The 19,956-nt window shown below is 35.7% G+C and overlaps 1 protein-coding gene across 5 annotated transcripts in view; it reads left to right on the top strand.

Annotated features, from left to right (window-relative positions):
- Window positions 1–19,956, top strand: part of SLC44A1 (solute carrier family 44 member 1) — a 197,288-nt gene that overhangs the window by 96,093 nt on the left and 81,239 nt on the right. For all 5 annotated transcript variants that reach the window (XM_021672129.2, XM_012439084.2, XM_012439083.2 and 2 more), the window contains exons 4-5: window positions 4,219–4,355; window positions 17,411–17,504. In XM_021672129.2, the coding sequence (XP_021527804.1) occupies window positions 4,219–4,355; window positions 17,411–17,504 (231 nt within the window). The remainder of the gene's footprint in view (window positions 1–4,218; window positions 4,356–17,410; window positions 17,505–19,956) is intronic.

Here is a 19,956-nt window from a genome sequence, read left to right as displayed (position 1 = left end):
CCTGAACCCAGGAGGCGGAGGTTGCGGTGAGCCGAGATCACGCCATTGCACTCCAGCCTGGGTAACAAGAGCAAAACTCCATCTCAAAAAAAAAAAAAAGATTCAATTGTTTGTTTCATTGTCAAAAAATAAAAACTATCACATGCAGTTCATTTACTTTAAAGTGAAAACTGAAAAACTAATGTAAGCATTTATTTACCTGGTTAAGGAAATTTTCAAATCAGAAGGCAAGAAAGTACGTTTTAATAAATCATAAATTGGTTTGATACAAGCACTTTGCCCCCCGTAAATATTCAGTTAAATATGAATTAATTAAAATATAATTACTTGTATGCATGTTGCCATGGATTGGATGAACTTCAGAATGCTGGAAGCAGAATGTTCAAAGTTAATAGAGAGCAGTTAAAGTTATTAATGATTATTTGTAGGAAATATTTTGAGAATAGTGCAGAATAGAAACTGAAACTCAGCATCAGAGATACTAGGTTTGAATTCATGGTTTGGAACCTACTAGCTGTCGTGGGCCTGGTGTTAGGCCTCCGGGCCTCAGTTTTAACATCTGTGGTGGTGATATAGTCCCTACCTCACACAGTTGTTGCAAAGATCAAAGAAGGTCTTGAATGTGACAGTGACTAATACCTACACACCCAACAAATGTTAATAGAATCTGAACCTAAGGTCAAGGTCTCTGTTATTTTTAATTTTATGTGTGTGCATTTGGATATGTGAAATGCATAGAGAATTAAGCTAAATATACTATTCTTTCTTTCTTTCTTTCTTTTTTTCTTTTCTTTCTTTCTTTCTTTCTTTTTTGAGACAGAGTCTTGCTCTGTCACCCAGGCTGGAGTGCAGTGGTGTGATCTTGGCTCACTGCAACCTCTGCCTCCCGGGTTCAAGTGATTCTCCTGCCTCAGCCTCCCACGTAGCTGGAAAATACAGATGCCTGCCACCACACCCAGCTACTTTTTTTGTGTTTTTAGTAGAGATGGGGTTTCATCATGTTGGTCAGACTTGTCTCAAACTCCTAACCTCAAGTGATCTGCCCACCTCAGTCTCTCAAAGTGCTGGGTTTACAGGCGTGAGCCACCACGCCTGGCCAGCTTAATATATTCTTAGACTATGGAGAGCAGGTAAGATATGGAGTGTAAACATATGATGTATGTGAGTGTATATTTTTTGAAGATACCATTTCAAATAAGTTTTTAGATCTTTTCAAACCATATATGCGGGCTAAACAAACGTGCAGTATTCATTTCACAGTGTTGTAGTCATGGTAGCATTCTTCTCACCCTCCTGTTCTTGTTTTCCTTGTGCTGGACCTGTTGTGGGGGCCTACTTAGTTCTTAAGGGTAATGACCTTACCCTTAGTCATGAATACTCCTACACAGATTTTTTTTTTTTTATAAATGAAAACTGAATGTTAGTATTGTATCCCTGTTTTATGCCCATATAAGAAAGCATTGCATTTAGTTCCTTACTATGAATTGTAAAATGTGTGGAAAGCAAATAGTATTCTTAATGATAACGACTTGAATCACCGAGTGCCTAGTATGTTAGGTACTTTATGTATAGTATTGGTCACATTACAACAAACTATAAAATAGGTGATATGTAGTTTTTCAGATAAGGAAACTGAGGCTCAGAAGAATAAATGTATTTTCCAAGGTCAGAGAACTGTTAGAGAGAACCAGAAAGCAAGTTCACATTGGTCTGACTAAAGGAAAGGATAAGGTTGCTGCCCATTCACTGGTATAGATCAAAGGAAAATGTTTTTAGGTATAAAAAAAGTTAGAAATATAATAGGAATACATTTGCCCTTGGAGAAGGCAGAAGCCTGCAGGACAGACAGTGCATCTATTCTCAAGAGGTTGTCATTGATCCAGCCTAGGCCCAGCAGCAAGGCCCTGGCAGCTTCTGGCTTTTTTTTCCTTTTCCCTAAGCTTCTTTTTCTACTGTGATGTGATTTCCCCAGATGGTTCTCAAGGCATTGCTCATCACTTAGAACTGTTTCCTCAATCCCATCCCAGTTCCACTGTCCACCTCCCACCCCATAGAGAAACACAACAGAATTACTATGAGAATTAAATGAGTTAATACATGTAAAGGATCAATACAGTGTCTGAGAAATAGTAAGTCTTCAATAAAATTGGCTATCATTTTTAAAAGTCTTTATCTTTAAGTTTTATTAGGCCAGGTGCAGTGGCTTATGCCTGTAATCCCAGCACTTTGGGAGGCCGAGGCGGGTGGATCACCTGAGGTCAGGAGTTCAAGACCAGCCTGGTCAACATGATGAGACCCCATCTCTACTAAAAATACAAAAAGTTAGCCAGGCGTGGTGGCACACACCTATATTCCCAGCTACTTGGGAGGCTGAGGCAGGAGAATCACTTGAATCCTGGAGGCAGAGGTTGCAGTGAGCTGAGACCACACCATTGTACTCCAACCTGTGCAACAGAGCAGAACTCCGTCTCAAAGAAAAAAAAAAGTATTCTTAGTAGTAATGATGGTGGTAATGGCAATGGTAGCGGTGATAGTGGTGGTGGTAGTAGTAGCTGAAGTGGTTGATTCAAAGGTTTTATAACACATTTCTCAAGGTTCTCAAGGTCCTGATTGTTCCCTGTCCAAGATCTTCATGCAATTCATTATACAGGGTCTTAGTCAGATGCCCAGGATAGATGAAGGGAGAATTACTAAGGGCATGCTTCTTTCCACTCAAAAGTTGCCAGAAATAATTCTTTGTATCAGCCAAGGAAGCAGTCCACAAAACCTACTTCTAAACCACATCTTTCTGCCTGGCTTTTTTTCTTTCCTTCTGTTTGTATAGACAGAACATTAATGGGTTTGGAGTCACTGATACGATCATATATAAAATTTTTTTGTTTTTTAGTTTGGTAAGTTATACCTGACCTTCATGCTGGGTTCCCAGTCCCCTTGCTGCGCTGAAGTGTTTAGTGTTACTTGATCTGCAAAGGCCTCTGTAGTAGTCCCCCAACCCTCCACCTTTTTTTCCTACTTACTGTTTTTTTTCCTGGTATCTCTTTATATTTCCCATTTCAGCATATGTATTGACTTTATCTTTTCTTCTTTTCAGTTTATTCGCCTAATTTTTATATTTGGTTATATTTCCCATTCCAGATTTGAAACTCACACAGAGTTTAACTGTGTGAAAGGCTATTGACAGATGCATGATTTTATAAAACTTCTTATGGACTCAGTGGACTTGAACCCTGGTTGGAGATTCTTAACTCCTATTTTAGGTGGAAGCATTCCTTCTTGTATTCCCTTCCTTGATCTGTAATATTGCACTTAGCTTATCTCAGTTGAGAATATTTAGCCCTTACTTTCTCTTTGAGCAGATGTTAACATCTATAATCTTTATCATCTCATCTACTTTATAACGTTAAAAATACTTGCTTTAGTGTGCTTTCTAATTAATCTTCCCTTTCCTAAAATATAAATATACAGAACTTAAAGGGTATAATTTCAGACTTGGGGATTATTTTGTCTATCTGTAATGGACAGTATTTAAACCATTAATAAGCAGTATTTACTGGAGTTATAGCAGTTCAAAAGTAATTTGCATTCTTTCTAGAAGATGTGGATTCCAAAAGGTAAAATAAAGTAAATTAAAAATCCCTTTATTTTAACACCTAGAGATGACTGTAGTTGAAATGTTGGTGTATTTCCCTCTAGTCTCCATTTAACTTTATATATTCAGTTGTATATATTAATTGATATATATAATATATATTCATTTTCGGAACTATATAATTCTGTTTATATGAATTATATATAATGAATGAATTACATTTATTAACTAAAGTTTACAGTTTATATATGAACTGTAATTCATGCTGTACTAGATAGCAGTATTATGATATTCCAATTTTTTTGGTGCAAGTTTGACAAAATAAGAAAAAATTAATGATTTGAAGAAAATTAAAATAGATGATTTCTGATTATAAAATCTTCATGTGCGCATTACAAACACTTAAATGTTAGAAAAATAGATCATGAAAATTATGATCCTATGATTCCCCTATTCCTACTGTTTAACAGTCTGTTTATAAGCAATTTTTTTCAAATGTATTCATGATGAGATTTTTATTGTGGAGGAATGTGAAATAGATGTTCTTTGCTCTAGGCTTAGTCAAATATGCAGTGACCCACAATGTGTTTTGTGAAATAATGTCTCAGTTTTTTTCCTCCATGCTTTAGGTATGTATTCTTTTTGGATCCTTGCAACCTGGACTTGATAAACCGGAAGATTAAGTCTGTTGCACTGTGTGTAGCAGCATGTCCCAGGCAAGAACTGAAAACTCTGAGTGATGTTCAGAAGTTTGCAGAGATGAATGGTGAGATATTAGGCTATCCAAATCTATGTCCTGTCACTTTGTTCTCTTTGTTAAATATAAATTTGCCCTAGTGTTAAATAAATTATCAAGCAACCTTAGAGAATCGAAGTAATTTTGGACTTCCTTGCTAAAAGATGTTATAGTCACCCAGGGAGCTGTTAAACTCCAGATTCCTGGGCCCACCCCATGAAATTCTGAGTGGGTCCTTGCACTCTGGAAATTTGTATTTTTTAAATAAATATCTCAGGTGAATTTGTTGTAGTCTATTGAGTATTTGGAAATTACTAAACCACTCTGTGTAAAATTTGTTTTTTGTTCCCCCTTCCCAAGTATTGGTTGAAAGTATTTTAATTCATATATATATATATATATATATATATACACACACACACACACATATATATGTAAATCAAAACAAATTTTATATATATTTAAATTATATATGTATATATATGTGTGTATATATATATGTATATATATGTGTATTTACCCCTGGTTAGCAATGTAACTATATATATTATAGGAAATTTGAAAAGTTCAGAAAAAATAATTAGAAATTAAAATTCCACCATCAGTACTTTTTCAACGAGTCGGTGTGTATATAATTTTGTGTTCTGCTCGATAAATTTAATGTTATGTCATAGATCTTTTTCTAAGAATAATTGTGAGAAACTTTGAGGCTAAACATATGGGAATTAGCTGAGAAAACTAACATAGTTTCCTGAAACTTAGCTCTGTTCTCTTAGGCTTTTTTCTCTAGGTACCATCCTCAGGTCCACATGATTTGCTTCACTTCTCTTTAAAGAATAGTTGTTTTTTTTTAACCACCCTTTGTAGAGGCCCATGTTTTTAAATTTCCTTGAGGTTTTATGCTTATATTTAGTGTGTAGGAATCCTCAGAGCTGCATTGGTCCTACCCAGATCCACAGGCTAGTGCTGGTTCTTTGGAACAAGGACTGACCTAAGTATCCAGTGGGTACAACTTCTAGCTGAGTGGACAGACAGGCTGGAACCATAGCTCTGCACATGGTAGCATGGCTCCAGAGTCTTTCAGTTGGGGATCCTAGCCTTCTGAAGGCAGGGGGACTGCAGCCTTCCAGGCTGGCAGTATCCCTGTTCCATCATTCCATGCCCTCAGCATAGGATAACATGGATTGATTTGGGTCTGGATTCCAGTACTGACTTTGTCACTGACTGGCTCTGTAATGAGGGCAAAAGGCAAAAGTTCTCTGAGCCTTGGCTTCCTCTTCTGAAAAAATGTGGATTAAAAACAACACTCCCTCATAGGTTGTTGTGAAGACTAAATGAGATGATGTGTGAAGAATACTGGATGCTTGGTAGGCACTGAATAAAGAAGTGCTAATCCCTCTTTATGATCTCATTTTTTATTCCCATATGGTATCCCCACATGTGTTGTTGCTGAGCCTCACAACTGTCAGCCTCATCATTATAAGGTTTCTTAGGGAGGAGTGAACCCTTCCTTAAGGGGTTTTCCAGAGTTTTAGACAGTGTGAGTACACATAGTATACTCTGACAGGTGGTGTGGTTGAGTGGTTAAAAGTATATGCTCTGGAGTCCAATTGTTTGGGTTCAAATGTTGCTCCTACCACTTACTGACTGTGAGACCCTGGGCAAATTATTTTGACTTCTCCTTGCCTCAGTTTTCCCATCTATGAAACAGGGACAATATTCGTACCTAATATACTTTATAGGATTGTTATGAGAACTTGATACATGAACAATGCTTAGAACAGTATCTGGCAAATATTAAGTTGCTAAGAAAAATTACTGGCTACTGCTATTATCATTATAATTATTAATATTATTATTCCACCAACAGAATGTAATAGTCTTTCTGCTTCCGGTATCTCTCTACTTTTAGCTCTCTTATGTACTGCTGCCATATTAATAGTCCTAGAGCTTCAATCAGTGCTAACCCCTTGCTCAGAAATCATCCATAGTAAAAAATAAAAGTCTGTATGTCTTATATTGTCATTCAAAGCTATGATCTAGTCATGAACTATCTTCCAACATTTCTTCTCAAACCCACTGGATGTGAGTCTTGCTACCTTGAACCTGTGCTGTCATCTGGAGGGCTAAAAGAGAGCTAGGTCTTTGTTGGCTGTGTGGCCTGCTGAGATGTTCCCTGGAGGAGAAATGCCCCATGCTTCCCTGCTGGTATGCTTTGTTTCCAGGCTGGTATCCTTCTAAGTGAATATGATACTGACTGTGGCCTGTTCTGGTCTAGTTAAGAAGACACTCGTGGTGGGTTTTGCAGCTTTGTATTTCTCACTGTGTCTTGCACAAAGAAGGTGTTCAAGATGTCATTGCGAATAAACATTATTTCAGAAAACAGACTTCTTAAGTGGGTGCCTAGCTACACAGGTACCATTAGGCTTTTGTGCCAGCTATATGAGTAATAATAACGTAGCCATAAAAAATGACAGCATCAAGAAGCGCAACAATGGAGGATGGAGAAGACAAAATTTTAACAGGCAAATAGAAAAGTTGAAAAATTACATCAGAGAGAGAGCCTTTGGTATAGGGGCCTCAATGCCTTATTTAAACAGCAACCCTAAGTTGAAATTTCTAAATTTCTCAAAAGAACCTATGCTGTTGTTTGAATTGCTGGCTTAAAACTAGACCTGGTAAGATTTAATTCCAATGTTACCCTTATCACTGAGAGAATTACTTCTCTGTTTTTTGATTATTTTTCCTTCTTTTGTCTTTTTAAGTTATCTGGTTTTTTTCTGAAGTGCAGAGACAGGCTGAAGTGCAATGGTCTAGGCTGTAGTACAGTGGCACAATCATGGTTCCTTGCAGCCTTGTACTTCTGGGCTCACGTGGTTCTCCTGCCTCAGCCTTCTGTGTAGCTGGGACTACAGGCATGTGTCACCATGCCCAGATAATTTTTTTACTTTATGTGGCAATGATGTGTTGTTGTGTCGTCCAGGCTGGTCTCAAGCTCCTAGCCTTAAGTGATCCTCCCTCCTCGGCCTCTCAAAGTGCTGGGATTACAGGTATGAGCCACACACCTGGCCATTCAATTACCCTTTCTATCATTTGAGGTGCAAGTTGTAGCAAATAATTCAAGAGTAGCAAATAATTTTTATTAGAATCTATGTCTTCATTGTTGTTACAGCATATTTCTTTTAGAAACTACACAGGCCTTTTGACCTCAAATATGTAGACCTCAATCATTAATTTCAGAGGGGAATATCTTTAATATATAATTCAAACTTAAGTGGGAAATTTTCAAATCAGTAAGAGGGGATAGTTAAGAGTCCATGAAAGAGCCTTACTTAGAGCTAAAACTGCAAAAACTCATGGAAGAAAATGTAGGGGAAAGCTGCATGGCATTGCATTTGGCAGTAATTTCTTGGATGGCACCAAATTGCATCAAAAGCACAGGCAACAAAAGAAAAAAAAATAAATTGGATTACATCAGAATTAAAAACTGTACATCAAAGGACAAACATCAACAGAGTGAAAAGTCAACCCATAGAAGATATTTGCAAATCAGATATCTGGTAAGGAGTTAATATCTAGACTATTTGAAGATCTACTATAAAAAGCACACAGAAAAATCACACAAGTGTTGGTGAGGATGTAGAGAATTAGAACCTTTGTATACCATTGATGGGAATATAAAACAGTGCAGCTGCTATGGAAAATAGTATGGAAGTTCCTCAAAAAATTAAAAATAAAATCAGCATATGATATAGCAGTTCCACTTCTGAGAATATATCTAAAAGAATTGAACATAGGATCTTGAAGAGTTATTTGCACAACCATGTTCATTGTAGCATTATTCACAATAGCCAAGAGGTGGAAGCAACCTAATGTCCGTGGACCAATAAACGGATAAAGAAAATATGGTGTACTGCCAGTCATGGTAGCTCACACCTGTAGTCCCAGAACTTTGGGAAACTGAGGCAAGAAAATCACTTGAGTTCAGGAGTTCAAGACCAACCAGCCTGGGCAACATAGTGAGATCTCATCTCTACAAAAAATAAAATTAGCCAAACATGGTGGCATGCACTTGTAGTCTCAGCTACTCGGGATGCTAAGGTGGGAGGATCACTTGAGCCTAGGAGGTTGTAGTGAGCTGAGATCATGCCACTGCACTGTAGCCTAGGTGATAGAGTGAGACTCTGTCTCAACAAAACCTCAAAAACAAGCAAAAACAAAGAAAATGTGGTACATACATACAATGGAATATTATTTTAGCCTTAAAAAAGGAAGAAACAATGTCATATGGTACAACTTGCATGAAAATTGAGGACACTATGCTAAGTCAAATAAGTCAGTCATAAAAGAAAAAGACTGCATAATTCCACTTAACGTGAAACAAAAAGTAGAAGTGTGGTTGCCAGGAACTGGAGGAGGCAGAAAAAGGGAGTTGTGGTTCAGTGACTAGAGTTTCAGATTTATAAGATGAAAAAGTTCTAAAAATCTGTAGCACCACAATATGCATATAGTTAATAGTGCTGTACTATACACTTAAAAATGGCTAAGACAGTCAATTATATGTTATGTATGTTTTACCACAATAAGAAATAGGAAAAAGAATTCCAACACACGGTATAACATGGATGAACCTTGAGGATATTATGCGAAGTGAAATAAGCCAGTCACAAAAGGATAAATACTGGATAATTCCACCTTGGAGTAGTCAAATTTATATAGACAGAAAGTAGAATGATAGTTGCCAGGGTGGTAGGGAGAATGGAATGGGGATATTGTCTAATGGGTAAAGAGTTTTAGTTTTGCGAGATGAAGAGAGTTCTGGAGATGGATGGTGGTGATTCTTGCACAACAGTTTGAATGTACGTAATGTCACTAAACTGTACACTTACAAATGATTAAGATAGTAATTTTATGTTTTCTGTATTTTATCATAATTTTTATTAAGTTCATTAAAGAGAAGAGTCCTGTTTGAGATAGTAACAGTTTAAGTGTTAATTTTATGCCTATTTTAAGATGCAAGGCAATATAACATGTTTCTTACTAGAATGAGAACATAATATAAATCCTTTTCAAAGAATTTTAAGTTTCCGTGACAACATTTGAAAGTACTTTTTAGCACTTAACAACCATCCATTCACATGAAAATTTATTACCTCTAGAAATTAAAGGGGAAGAAGCTCTTGGTTCCTCTGTGGTGGTTATAAGAAATGTATTTACTAGGCAAATAAATTATTTCCTCAAATCTTTGTTTCTTTTAAACAAGAAAGAGGAGTTGTTTTCTTGGGCACTTAGAGTTTGTGGAATGCCCCTGTCAAGTATGTCTGACTAGAATAGAGAGTTTGGAAACAATAGCTGGAAATTTAATTGGTATTGTGGAGATGCTACCGTATTACAAAGAACTTTGAAAAACAGACAAACAAATATAAAAAATGTGAGTGCTGGCTCGGCGCATGGCTCACACCCTTAATCTCAGCACTTTGGGAGGCCAAGGTCAATGGATCACCTGAGGTCGGGAGTACAAGACCAGCCTGGCCAACATGGTGAAACCCCGTCTTTACTAAAAATACAAAAATTAGTCAGGCATGGTGGTGTGCACCTGTCGTCCCAGCTACTGGGGAGGCTGAGACAGGATAATGGCTTGAACCTGGGAGGTGGAGGTTGCAGTGAGCCAAGATTGTGCACTGCACTCCAGCCTGGGCGACAGAGCAAAACTTCATCTCAAAAAAGAGAAAAAAAGAACTATGAGTGCTAGTGCATGAGTTGGGTGGTAGGGTACATATGTGCATTTGTTTTTATGGTTCATAATTCATATAACACAATATTATAAATATATAATGCTAGAGAAGAAAACAGTTTAAAAATTGCCTTTAAAAAATTAAAGTTGCCAAATACTATAAGGACTCGGTATCAAACTTCTTGTAGTTGTGTATGAATTTCCTAGGGACAAGCCCTATACATCTGAGAATATCCAGGCCCTAATATAGAGGCTTACATAGTAGATATCCATGTTTTTTGAAAGAATGATAGGCTGGATTTCCCTATTCACCTCTATTGGCACTTAATAATTTCTCATTCTCACAGAACCATTTATCCTCAATTCTGTATCTGTGTGAGTTGACACCAACAGGTAAACTGTTCTGCTCCAATTTAAACACTATTTCTGTGAAATCAATTGTTTTATTCATCTCTAAATAACTCATTTTATTCATTCATTTATCTCCCGTATACATACTATCCAAGTGATTATTCATATCTCTTCTTCTCTTAAGCCCTCTTGTTTGTCCTCTTTCCTAAACTTATGCCCTACAGAGAAAACTAAAACCATCTGGTGAGAGCGCCCATCTGAGTTCTTATGTTCAGCAGGGCATGAATTCCATCTTACTTTTACTTTTCTTCTCTTCAGTTTCTGATGAACAGGCTACTTTGCTCCTTATTATCATTATTTTCAAAAGCTCAGATAACACATACAATAGTTCTCCCTTATCCACAGTTTTACTGTTCGATTTTAGTTACCCGTGGTCAATTGCAGTCTGAAAATATTTAATGGAAAAATTTTAAAACAAACAATTCATAAGTTTTACATTTTGCACTTTGCTGAGTAGCATGATGAAATCTTGCATAGACCTGTCCCATCCCACCCAGACATGAATCATCCCTTTGTCCAGCATATCCACACTGTGTATGCTACCCACCAGCTAATCTCTTTAGTATCCCTATCAGTTATCAGATTGAAAAGACATAGTATATAGAGGGTTTGGTACTACCCACAGTTTTGGGCATCCATCAGGGGGGTCTTGAAATGTATTTCCATGGATCAGAGGGGACTATGTACATTGTAGTGGGAGAGAAGAATCTCCCTCCTTCAGCTTTATGTGAGATTTTCATCTCAACCCAGCCATACCAACACAGGTGATGAAGGGAAGGGGAAGACAGTACCTGCTCAGACAGTTCTGCTTTCTCTCTTCTCTAATTCTGGCCTAGCATCTCTGGTCCACACACCACCCTTCATTTCACTCCCCTGTCCCCATAGTTCAGCATGGGCATCTGAATCGGAATAGAAACATCAGACCTAAACCCCGGATTTTGTTTCAACATACCATTTATTGGTACCTATTGTATGCCATGGACTGTATCAGATGCTTTGCATAGTATTTTTACTTTTTGCACTTGCTATCTAAATTCTAAATGGCAGTTTACAAATGAGTACAATCTCCCTAGAGTAGTGATGCATGTCTGTATTCCCAGCTACTAGGAGACCAAGGCGGGAGGATCACTTGAGCCAAGGAGTTCAAGGCCAGCCTGGGCAACATAGCAATATCATTGTCTCTAAAAAAAATAAAAAATAAAATAAATAAATAGAAATGAACATAACTTGTGAGTCATTTAGGGGCTGACTACAGGTTTTCAGTGCTAATCGTTCACATGAAATTTTTATTACCTTTTCCATTATTCTTATCAAACTAATTTATAATACCTATTTTATCTTTCCTAACAGTAGTAAACTCTATCAGAAATCTTATTTTCCTTTTGTTTGCCTCCCATTTATAGTATGTAGAAAAAGCACTCCCATTTAAGAGTGCTTCTTCAATGTACTATATTTTGAAAAAACAAAATTTGAGAGCTTTATAACCTGCCCTTGAGACAGTGTTTACATTTTGAGTAGAGTCATGAAGCTTGGTATTTTCTTTCTTTTTTTTTGAGATGGAGTCTCGCAACTTTTTTTTTCTTTTTTGAGATGGAGTCTTGTTCTGTTGCCCAAGCTAGAGCGCAGTGGCACGATCTTGACTCACTGCAACCTCTGCCTCCCAGGTTCAAGTGATTCTCCTGCCTAAGCCTCCTGAGTAGCTGGGACTACAGGTGCACACCACCACACCTGGCTATTTTTTTGTATTTTTAGTAGAGACAGGATTTCACTGTGTTAGCCAGGATGGTCTCAATCACCTGACCTCGTGATCCACCTTCCTCAGCCTCCCAAAGTGCTGGGATTACAGGCATGAGCCACCATGCCCGGTCTAGCTTGGTATTTTCTTAAAGATTATTGTTTAGCCATTAAAAACTTTAACTGATTGTGTGGTCCATTCAGATAATGCTAGTTGTGAATACTAATAAATCTTTTGATTATTGTTATCTGGTTGTTAGAGACAGTATCAATAGATGATCAGCATATTACCCTTTTTCTTACCAGTCAGTATCAATAAAATTTAAACTCTAGATTCATTATGTATTCTTTGTGGCACAGTAAGTCAAAAGATTTGACTTGATATCATTTATAAATGAATGAAATGATCAACTCTAGCAACTGAATTGCCTCCAAGTCAGATATCAGCAAGGATGCTTGGTTGTTTAAAAAGAAGGAAAATTCTTACATTTGATCATGCAGTTTAAACTAATTCTTTCATTCAACAAATACTTGGTACCCATTAAGTATGCATCAGAGATACAAAGTACAATGCCCACATGGAAGGAGTTTGCAGTATAGTTGAGTCAAAATTCTCCTTATCCTCCACAACATCTAGTAGAAGTCTTGTACATGGATGTTCAAAATTAATTCACTCAGCAAATATTTATTATGTGTGCTAGTATGTGCCAACAGTGGTTGACAGATGATGCCACATCTTACGTGGATAATTTCTGTAGGTGGATGCTTCTTGGGAGTTGCAAATATGTCCATATTTTTCATGGGTTACTAGGAATTAAAATTGGAAAATTATCTTCCATTCTCTCAGCATATAAATAGGTTTCCTAATTAGACAAAAAGAGGTTAAATTAATTAGACATCACAAGGCAATGGAAATCTTTCATAATAAAAACTGTTCTGCATTGAGAGACTTTCTCTTCTATTAATTTCAAATTTCTAAATCATGTTTTAAAGAATATTTCTTCTTTAATCTATCATACAAATATTGTGGTGGTAAATTAAACAAAATTTTAAAGCAAGAAAAATTAGCCTTCAACATAGCAACTCTTGGTTTTATATCTTTATTTCAAATAATGTGCTGGTTTAAACCATTGGTTCACAACTAAGAGTACTTTTGCCTCCCCAAAGATAATTGGCAACGTCTGGAGAAATTTTTGGCTGTGGTGAGAGCTTAGGGAGAGACTACTGGAATCTAGTGGATAGAAGCCAGGGATGTTGCTAAACATCTTGCAATGCACAGGACAACCCCCTACAACCAAGAATTGTTCAGCACAAAATGTCATAATAGCAAGATTGAGGAACTTGTTTTATATAGTATACTTTGTAGCAAATGGTGAAAAGCATCTGAACATTGTATATAACACAAAACATAATAGATTCAAAACAATTATTTTATCTTTTCCCCACTCAGGGTATCTGTTTTATTCAACAGAAGGCTTTTGGATGACATCTGTGTACCAGGAAATACAGGTTCCAGACATTCCAAAGGCATAAGGTTCAAGTTCTCAGAGTTTGCATTACAAAAACAGAAATAATATATAAACAAAAATTACAAAAGCATATGCTATGTTTTATCATAGAGCTAAGGAGTAAATAGCTTTGTTGGGTGGGTCAGAGAAGGCTTGACAGAAGAGATGAAGTTTGAATAATGTGTAGAAATTCTGCTCAGACATTAACACTCAGGTGCTAGCTGGGAAAGAATGGAGCAAGCAGAGGGAACAGCATGTGTGGAAGCCTGGAAGCTTGTTAAACAGCAAGCATTGATTTCAAGTAGTTTATTATGTTGAGATGAGTCTGGAGTTTTAGGTAGAAACTTGCTTTAGAAGGATTTTGATTCCAGGGTGTTTGGACTTCATCCTGAGGATAGGGGTATAGTATGACTAATTTGCATTTTACAAAGACCATTCTGATGGTTATATGCAGGATGGACATGAGAAACACTTTAAAAGAGTATTTTAACTGACTCAGTAGGAGATCCTGAAAGTCTGAGATAACATAGGAAGGTCTAATCCCCAAGATGCAGTATCTCTTTAATGATATAGGAAGACAGTAAATAAAAAAGATGTTGGATGACTTGTATGTTTCACAGATGATGGAACCATTAACCAGGACAGAAAATATACAGGCCCAAAAGTACATGGTGGAACTAATTTTTCTCCAGAGATGTTCCTTTTGGGGTATCTGTAGAACATATATATACATATATATATATTTTTTATTTTTTATTTTTTATTTTTTATTTTTTTTGCCTAGGAGTTTATTGAATACTTGCCCAATTATGAGTATTAGGAATGGCACAAAGGAAGCATGGCAGCTTAGAGGCAAAGAATTCCACTTCTAAGTATGCCACTGATTGCATTTAAGGCCTTGGAAGTATTACTTTTTTTATTTTTCATCTGTAATATTTGGAGTGTAGTGATGGAAATGTACCTCTTAGGGGAGTTGATATAACTGATATTGAGCTAAATAACAAATAAAGACTAAATAAATGACTATTATACAGCATTTGAAAAATTGTAGTAGTTAAACATTCTGGAGGCCATAGCAACCATTTACCATGATAAATGTTTTTACACTAAACTTAGAATTCCTAAGCTCACTCAATTTGATAGTCTGAATAACATTGGATGAGTTGCATGGATTGCCTCTGGTGTGCTTTAGATAAGCTTTTGTTCTTAGTTTTCTGCTTTTCATTACTCATGTATAATTTTTACCTGCTTTTGCATTAGAAGGAAAACTTTGTCTTACTGGTTATATCCAAACTTTGTGTGCTAAGTATTATTTATACTTTCACTGTAAAAAAAAAAAAACAGATTCTACCTTCAAAATGTTCACTGAACATGCCTTAGCTAATGAACATGAAAGAAATACAATTGTAAAATCTTTGCCATTACTGCACTGTTTTAATGTTCTTCATTGAGACTTCTCTGTTCATCAACCCTTTGAGCAGGAAGCAGTATAAGATTTCTTATGACTATTGCTACTAACACATTGTAAAGATCTTTTTTGTTTAATCTGTTTAGTATAGGATCTATTTAGTACTGGCCTATGTCCCAGAATACCATCAGAGATAGGGCTATTATCCTTTCATTGAGTATTATCCTGGGAAAGTATTTATAAAATTGAACTCCGTTGCACCTGCTGACCTCCTTTTTTAAATGAAGAAAGGGTGGGGATAGAGATTATGCTAACTGAATTCAGATGAAGCTGTGGGTTTGGTAGCACTGACACAAAGTGCTTTAGTTAGGGCCTTTTATTTTGTCCAAGTCGATTCCATCTTGGACTCTGAAAGAAATAAGTTGACAGTTCAGATCAGGAAGTTGATGATCACATTGGGTGCTCTGCACTTATTGGCACAGTTGCTATTTTTCATAAGCAATTCTGTACTAGGACTCCTAGCTATTTCAGGATTAGTCTAAAATGTTTGCTTGCCATTGTTGTCATGTTTTCTGCAAAATTGCTATAAATGTAATCTAGTGGCATTATATTCAAGCATGGAAGACATTACTCTTACAAGAGTTAAAATTTAATATTCATGCTTAGCTTTTTTTAAAAAAATAGATTGTTAAAATGGAAAAGAATAATCAAGCACAATTTTTAAAACTTAGTTTCTGACTGAGGCTATCTTAACCTTAAAAAGCTTGAAGAACTGCCATGTAACTTATAATTATCTCTTTAAAAATATTTTTGCATTGTCAAATTAGTGGGACTATCTTTATATAAAATATACGCTACATGTACTTATTTCGGTATGCTATTAAGGCTCACATATTTAAACAGTTAGGTTTTTTGCTGGTTTGGGGCAGCATTGCTCAGTTAATGGTTGCCTTTCTAAAAATTATTTTGATTGATAGGACAAGATATAAATGAAACAAATATGCTCCCCATTTTGTTGTACCATTAAATCAATCTTTTTTCTATATTCCCTTACAGTTCCTTCTCATATGCTTACATGCCTTTTCCATAATTAAGTCAGTGTTGTAGTCTGCTGTTCACATTATATTTTAAGCTTTTTCCATGGTGGTATAATATAAAAGTTCATTATCATAATACAAATGCAAAGCTGTTCTGTTTACTTAAGAATAAAGTATTTGACCAAATTAGTAATCTGGTAGGAATATCAGTTAATCAAATATAAACAGTTTATGTGATAAAATGCAGCAAAATTAGAACTGGAGCCTAGGTCTCCTCACTTAGCAATATATTATACAATGAACCTTCGAGTATTCTAGTTGCTGTATTTTAAAATTAGCAGGTCAGTAAAATAAGACTTATATAGGATTTAGTGGACTGTATTCATCTCAATTTTCTATTTTAAGAAAATGTATATACCAGCTTTATAGAGTTATACTAAATTATATAATACATAAATGTAGTATGTAAATTTTACATTATATACATTTTACATATATTAGATATGTGTTGGCCATATAATCAGAAAAATTAATGGTTTTTTTGCATAACCAATCTAAAGTTGAATGTAAGCTATCTTAAACTCCGAAAACTGGGAATCACATTTATCAATTTATCAGTTTTATCAATTTGTTCAGTTTATTTATAGTTAGAATTGATTCCTGCTACCCTTACAGTTTTCCTGCTTTCCTGCTTTTTTATTTTTCTGCTCATGTATTATCTGAATTTACATGTGTTATATGCAGTAATTGTAAACATTTAGTAATGGAAAGCATAGGAAAGACAGGCATAATGTGTAGTTGAGCACAGGCTTTGTAGTCAAAGAGATGTGGTGTTTAATCCCAGCTCTACTCTTACTAGCTCTGTGTTCTTAGGCAAGTTATTTACCTTATCTCTTAGCCTCTATTTCTTTCTCTCTAAAGTAGGTTTAATAAAACCTGCCTTATAGAGTTATAGTAAATTTTATAATACATAAATGTCATCTTGCAGAGAACCTGACACTCAATAAAGCTAGTTCTAGTACTTATTACCTTTAATATTAATTAAAATTTGTACATGAATTACATTAATAGTAATTTTAGAGAAGAATCAGTTTTAAATGATTGAAGACTGATAATATAGATCAAATCAGATTTTTATGAATTCTATGATGTTTGGAAGTTGCATATGTTGAATAATACAAAATTAAAATGAATCCGTAAGAGAATTTTTTCAGACTGTTGGGCCAGCTGACATATAATTTTTCTTTTAACAGGTTCAGCGCTATGTAGCTACAACCTAAAGCCTTCTGAATACACTACATCTTCAAAATCTTCTGTTCTCTGCCCAAAACTACCAGTTCCAGCGAGGTAAATTTTATTGCAAAGTTGTTAACTTGTGACTGTTGTTTTTGTAGGTAAATTTTAAACAATATATGTTATTCTGAGAAAATAGTAATTTGATGATACCCATTGGCCAGGTCCAATACTTTTATAATAAAAATTTTAAAGTAGCAATAGAAATGACATTATTTTTTTCATATTTAAAAACAACACATAGACAACCAACTTTTCTTGTTCTGAGTTATTTTAAATTTCTTTTAGGGGCTTGCTTTTTTTGTTTTTATTTTCATGCCATAATTTTTAAGTACACAAAACCACTGAATTGTTGTAAAATCTGCAACAAAGTCAGAAACCAACTTTCACAATCTCCAAAGAGTTTTTGAATTGATCCCAGTAATATTTACTGGGATTGTTTATTTACTTCGTAAATTTAGAACGTATGCCAGTGATTATTCCCCATAGTTTCTTTCAGGTTGTATTTTTTAGGTAACATTCTCTTTATTAGGTTGTTTGCTGTATCTTATCCAAGGTCTTATTCAACAAACATTTATTATTAAGTACCTACTGTGCGTAATAGATACAAAGATGAAACAAGAAATGTTCTTTGGAAGGATCTCAAAGTAGTTGTAAGTAAAGCAGCATTTAACATTATAAATAGATTTTTGAAAGGAAATGAATTATCAAACATTGTAGAATATATCCTCAGAATTAGGTAGGTATATGTATATGTGTATGTGTATATTTTTGTATATGCGCTCATGCGCACACACACACCCACACACTTTGGAGTGTTGGTCAGATCACCACCTTAGTGTATATTGCCAACTATGTGTAACATGAGTCAACTTCTTCAGGAAAATTGACTTGAGGCCACTTTTATTGTATCTCAATATATTATAGAAGCTGTTGTATAAAAATTTGGGACTCATGTCTACTTTCTTTTGGATTACTTAAGGGTGTAACTTGGTGTTTATTAGCTTGAATTTGAAATTTTCTGTTGAAAGTAGAAAAAATACATCAGTTAAATATATTTTTAGCTCATTAATCTTGTGAAGTTGCTATTGAAAATCAAAATTTAACACCTGTAGACATAAAAATAAAGGTACTATTTTAAAAGCTAGTAAGAAAGACCTACAAATTATGGCCTTAAACCAACAGGTAAGGAGATTGCATTCATAAAAACTGAGAATATTAGGGAGGCTGTGGCAGTAAAGAAAAGGAGATCCTTTGAATAGTCTTAGGAGAAAATTTATCCATATAAAAATGAGAAAAGCTCTATACCCTTATCTGCCCAAGTGGTAAAGTCTGTTTTAAATATCTACTTTGAGTGTAGAATCATGCTTTCAAGATTAAAACATATTATGACAGGATAGCCAGAAAGCCTGGGTGTGAGAGGGAGGTCTCTGCTCCCCTTTAATGGGGGTTGGATGTGGGGTGGGGCAGCTCAGCTCATCCTGCACCTCCTTCCCTGCCTCTGACCTCTGAAGCCACCATGTTGCGGACTGTCTGTTCCTGGTTATCTTGGATTTTCCACTTTTTGGTGCACACATGCATCTCACAATGTCCTAGGGGTATTCACTGGAAGACAGAGCATAGTATTAGGGGAGAAGATTTTAGAGATGGACAGCAATGGCTTCTAACAAGATCATCATCTGATATCTCACTAATCTAAAATGCAGTGCTGAACCTGTACCATCTGAAAACTGACTGCACGCTGTGTTTATGCTGTGTTTAAAGATCCTTATGTTTTACATATTTTAGTACATCACAGTGTAAGTATGTTATCACTTTTGTCTGAACTAAGCCAGTTGGAAAGTAGGAGAGAAGAACAGTTGATAAAAAGAAGGCAAATCTTGTAAATACCAGAGCTATTTAGTATTAGGTAAACAAACTGAAAGGATCCAAGAATAAGAATAAATTTGTTTTAATAAAAAGACCTGGGCATTGCCCTATTCCACACACCTTTGTATTAGATACCAAGTCTCCAAACATGAGTAAGACCTAGTCTCTGTCCTTAAACTCATAATCTAGTAGGGACTATGTTTTTGGTGACTTTTTTTAATGGCCAAAGACCAGCACCTGGTAAAACTATGGGGCAGGCACGCACCCCTCAGCATCTTTGACATCTCTTTTGGTGTTCTCGGAGCATACTATTGGACAGAAGAACGTGAACTTTGAGATAAGTCTGGGGTGAATTCCATATAATTACTTTCTATTTGTCAGCTTGAGCAAGTCTCTTAACCTCTCTGTAAAGCAAGTTTTCTCATGTGTGAAATGGGAATAGTCATACTCCCCTCAAGAAATTGTAAGAATTAAACCAGATAATATACATTAAACATCCATTACTGTGCTTGGCACTTGACTTAGGAGGTCTTTCTCTAAACTTCTAGAACCTCTTCCTTTGGCCCATCCTTCTTGGGTATCCAGGGACCTTTTATAGCTAAAAGCAGCACCTGTTTTAGAGAAAAGCAATTGTAAA

This window comes from Aotus nancymaae, unplaced genomic scaffold, assembly GCF_030222135.1.
Source record: "Aotus nancymaae isolate 86718 unplaced genomic scaffold, 86718_ANA_hifiasm-v0.15.2.pri h1tg000003l, whole genome shotgun sequence".
NCBI lineage: Eukaryota > Metazoa > Chordata > Mammalia > Primates > Aotidae > Aotus > Aotus nancymaae.
The sequence above is the reverse complement of the archived record's forward strand: the minus strand, read 5'-3'. Positions and strand labels throughout refer to the sequence as shown.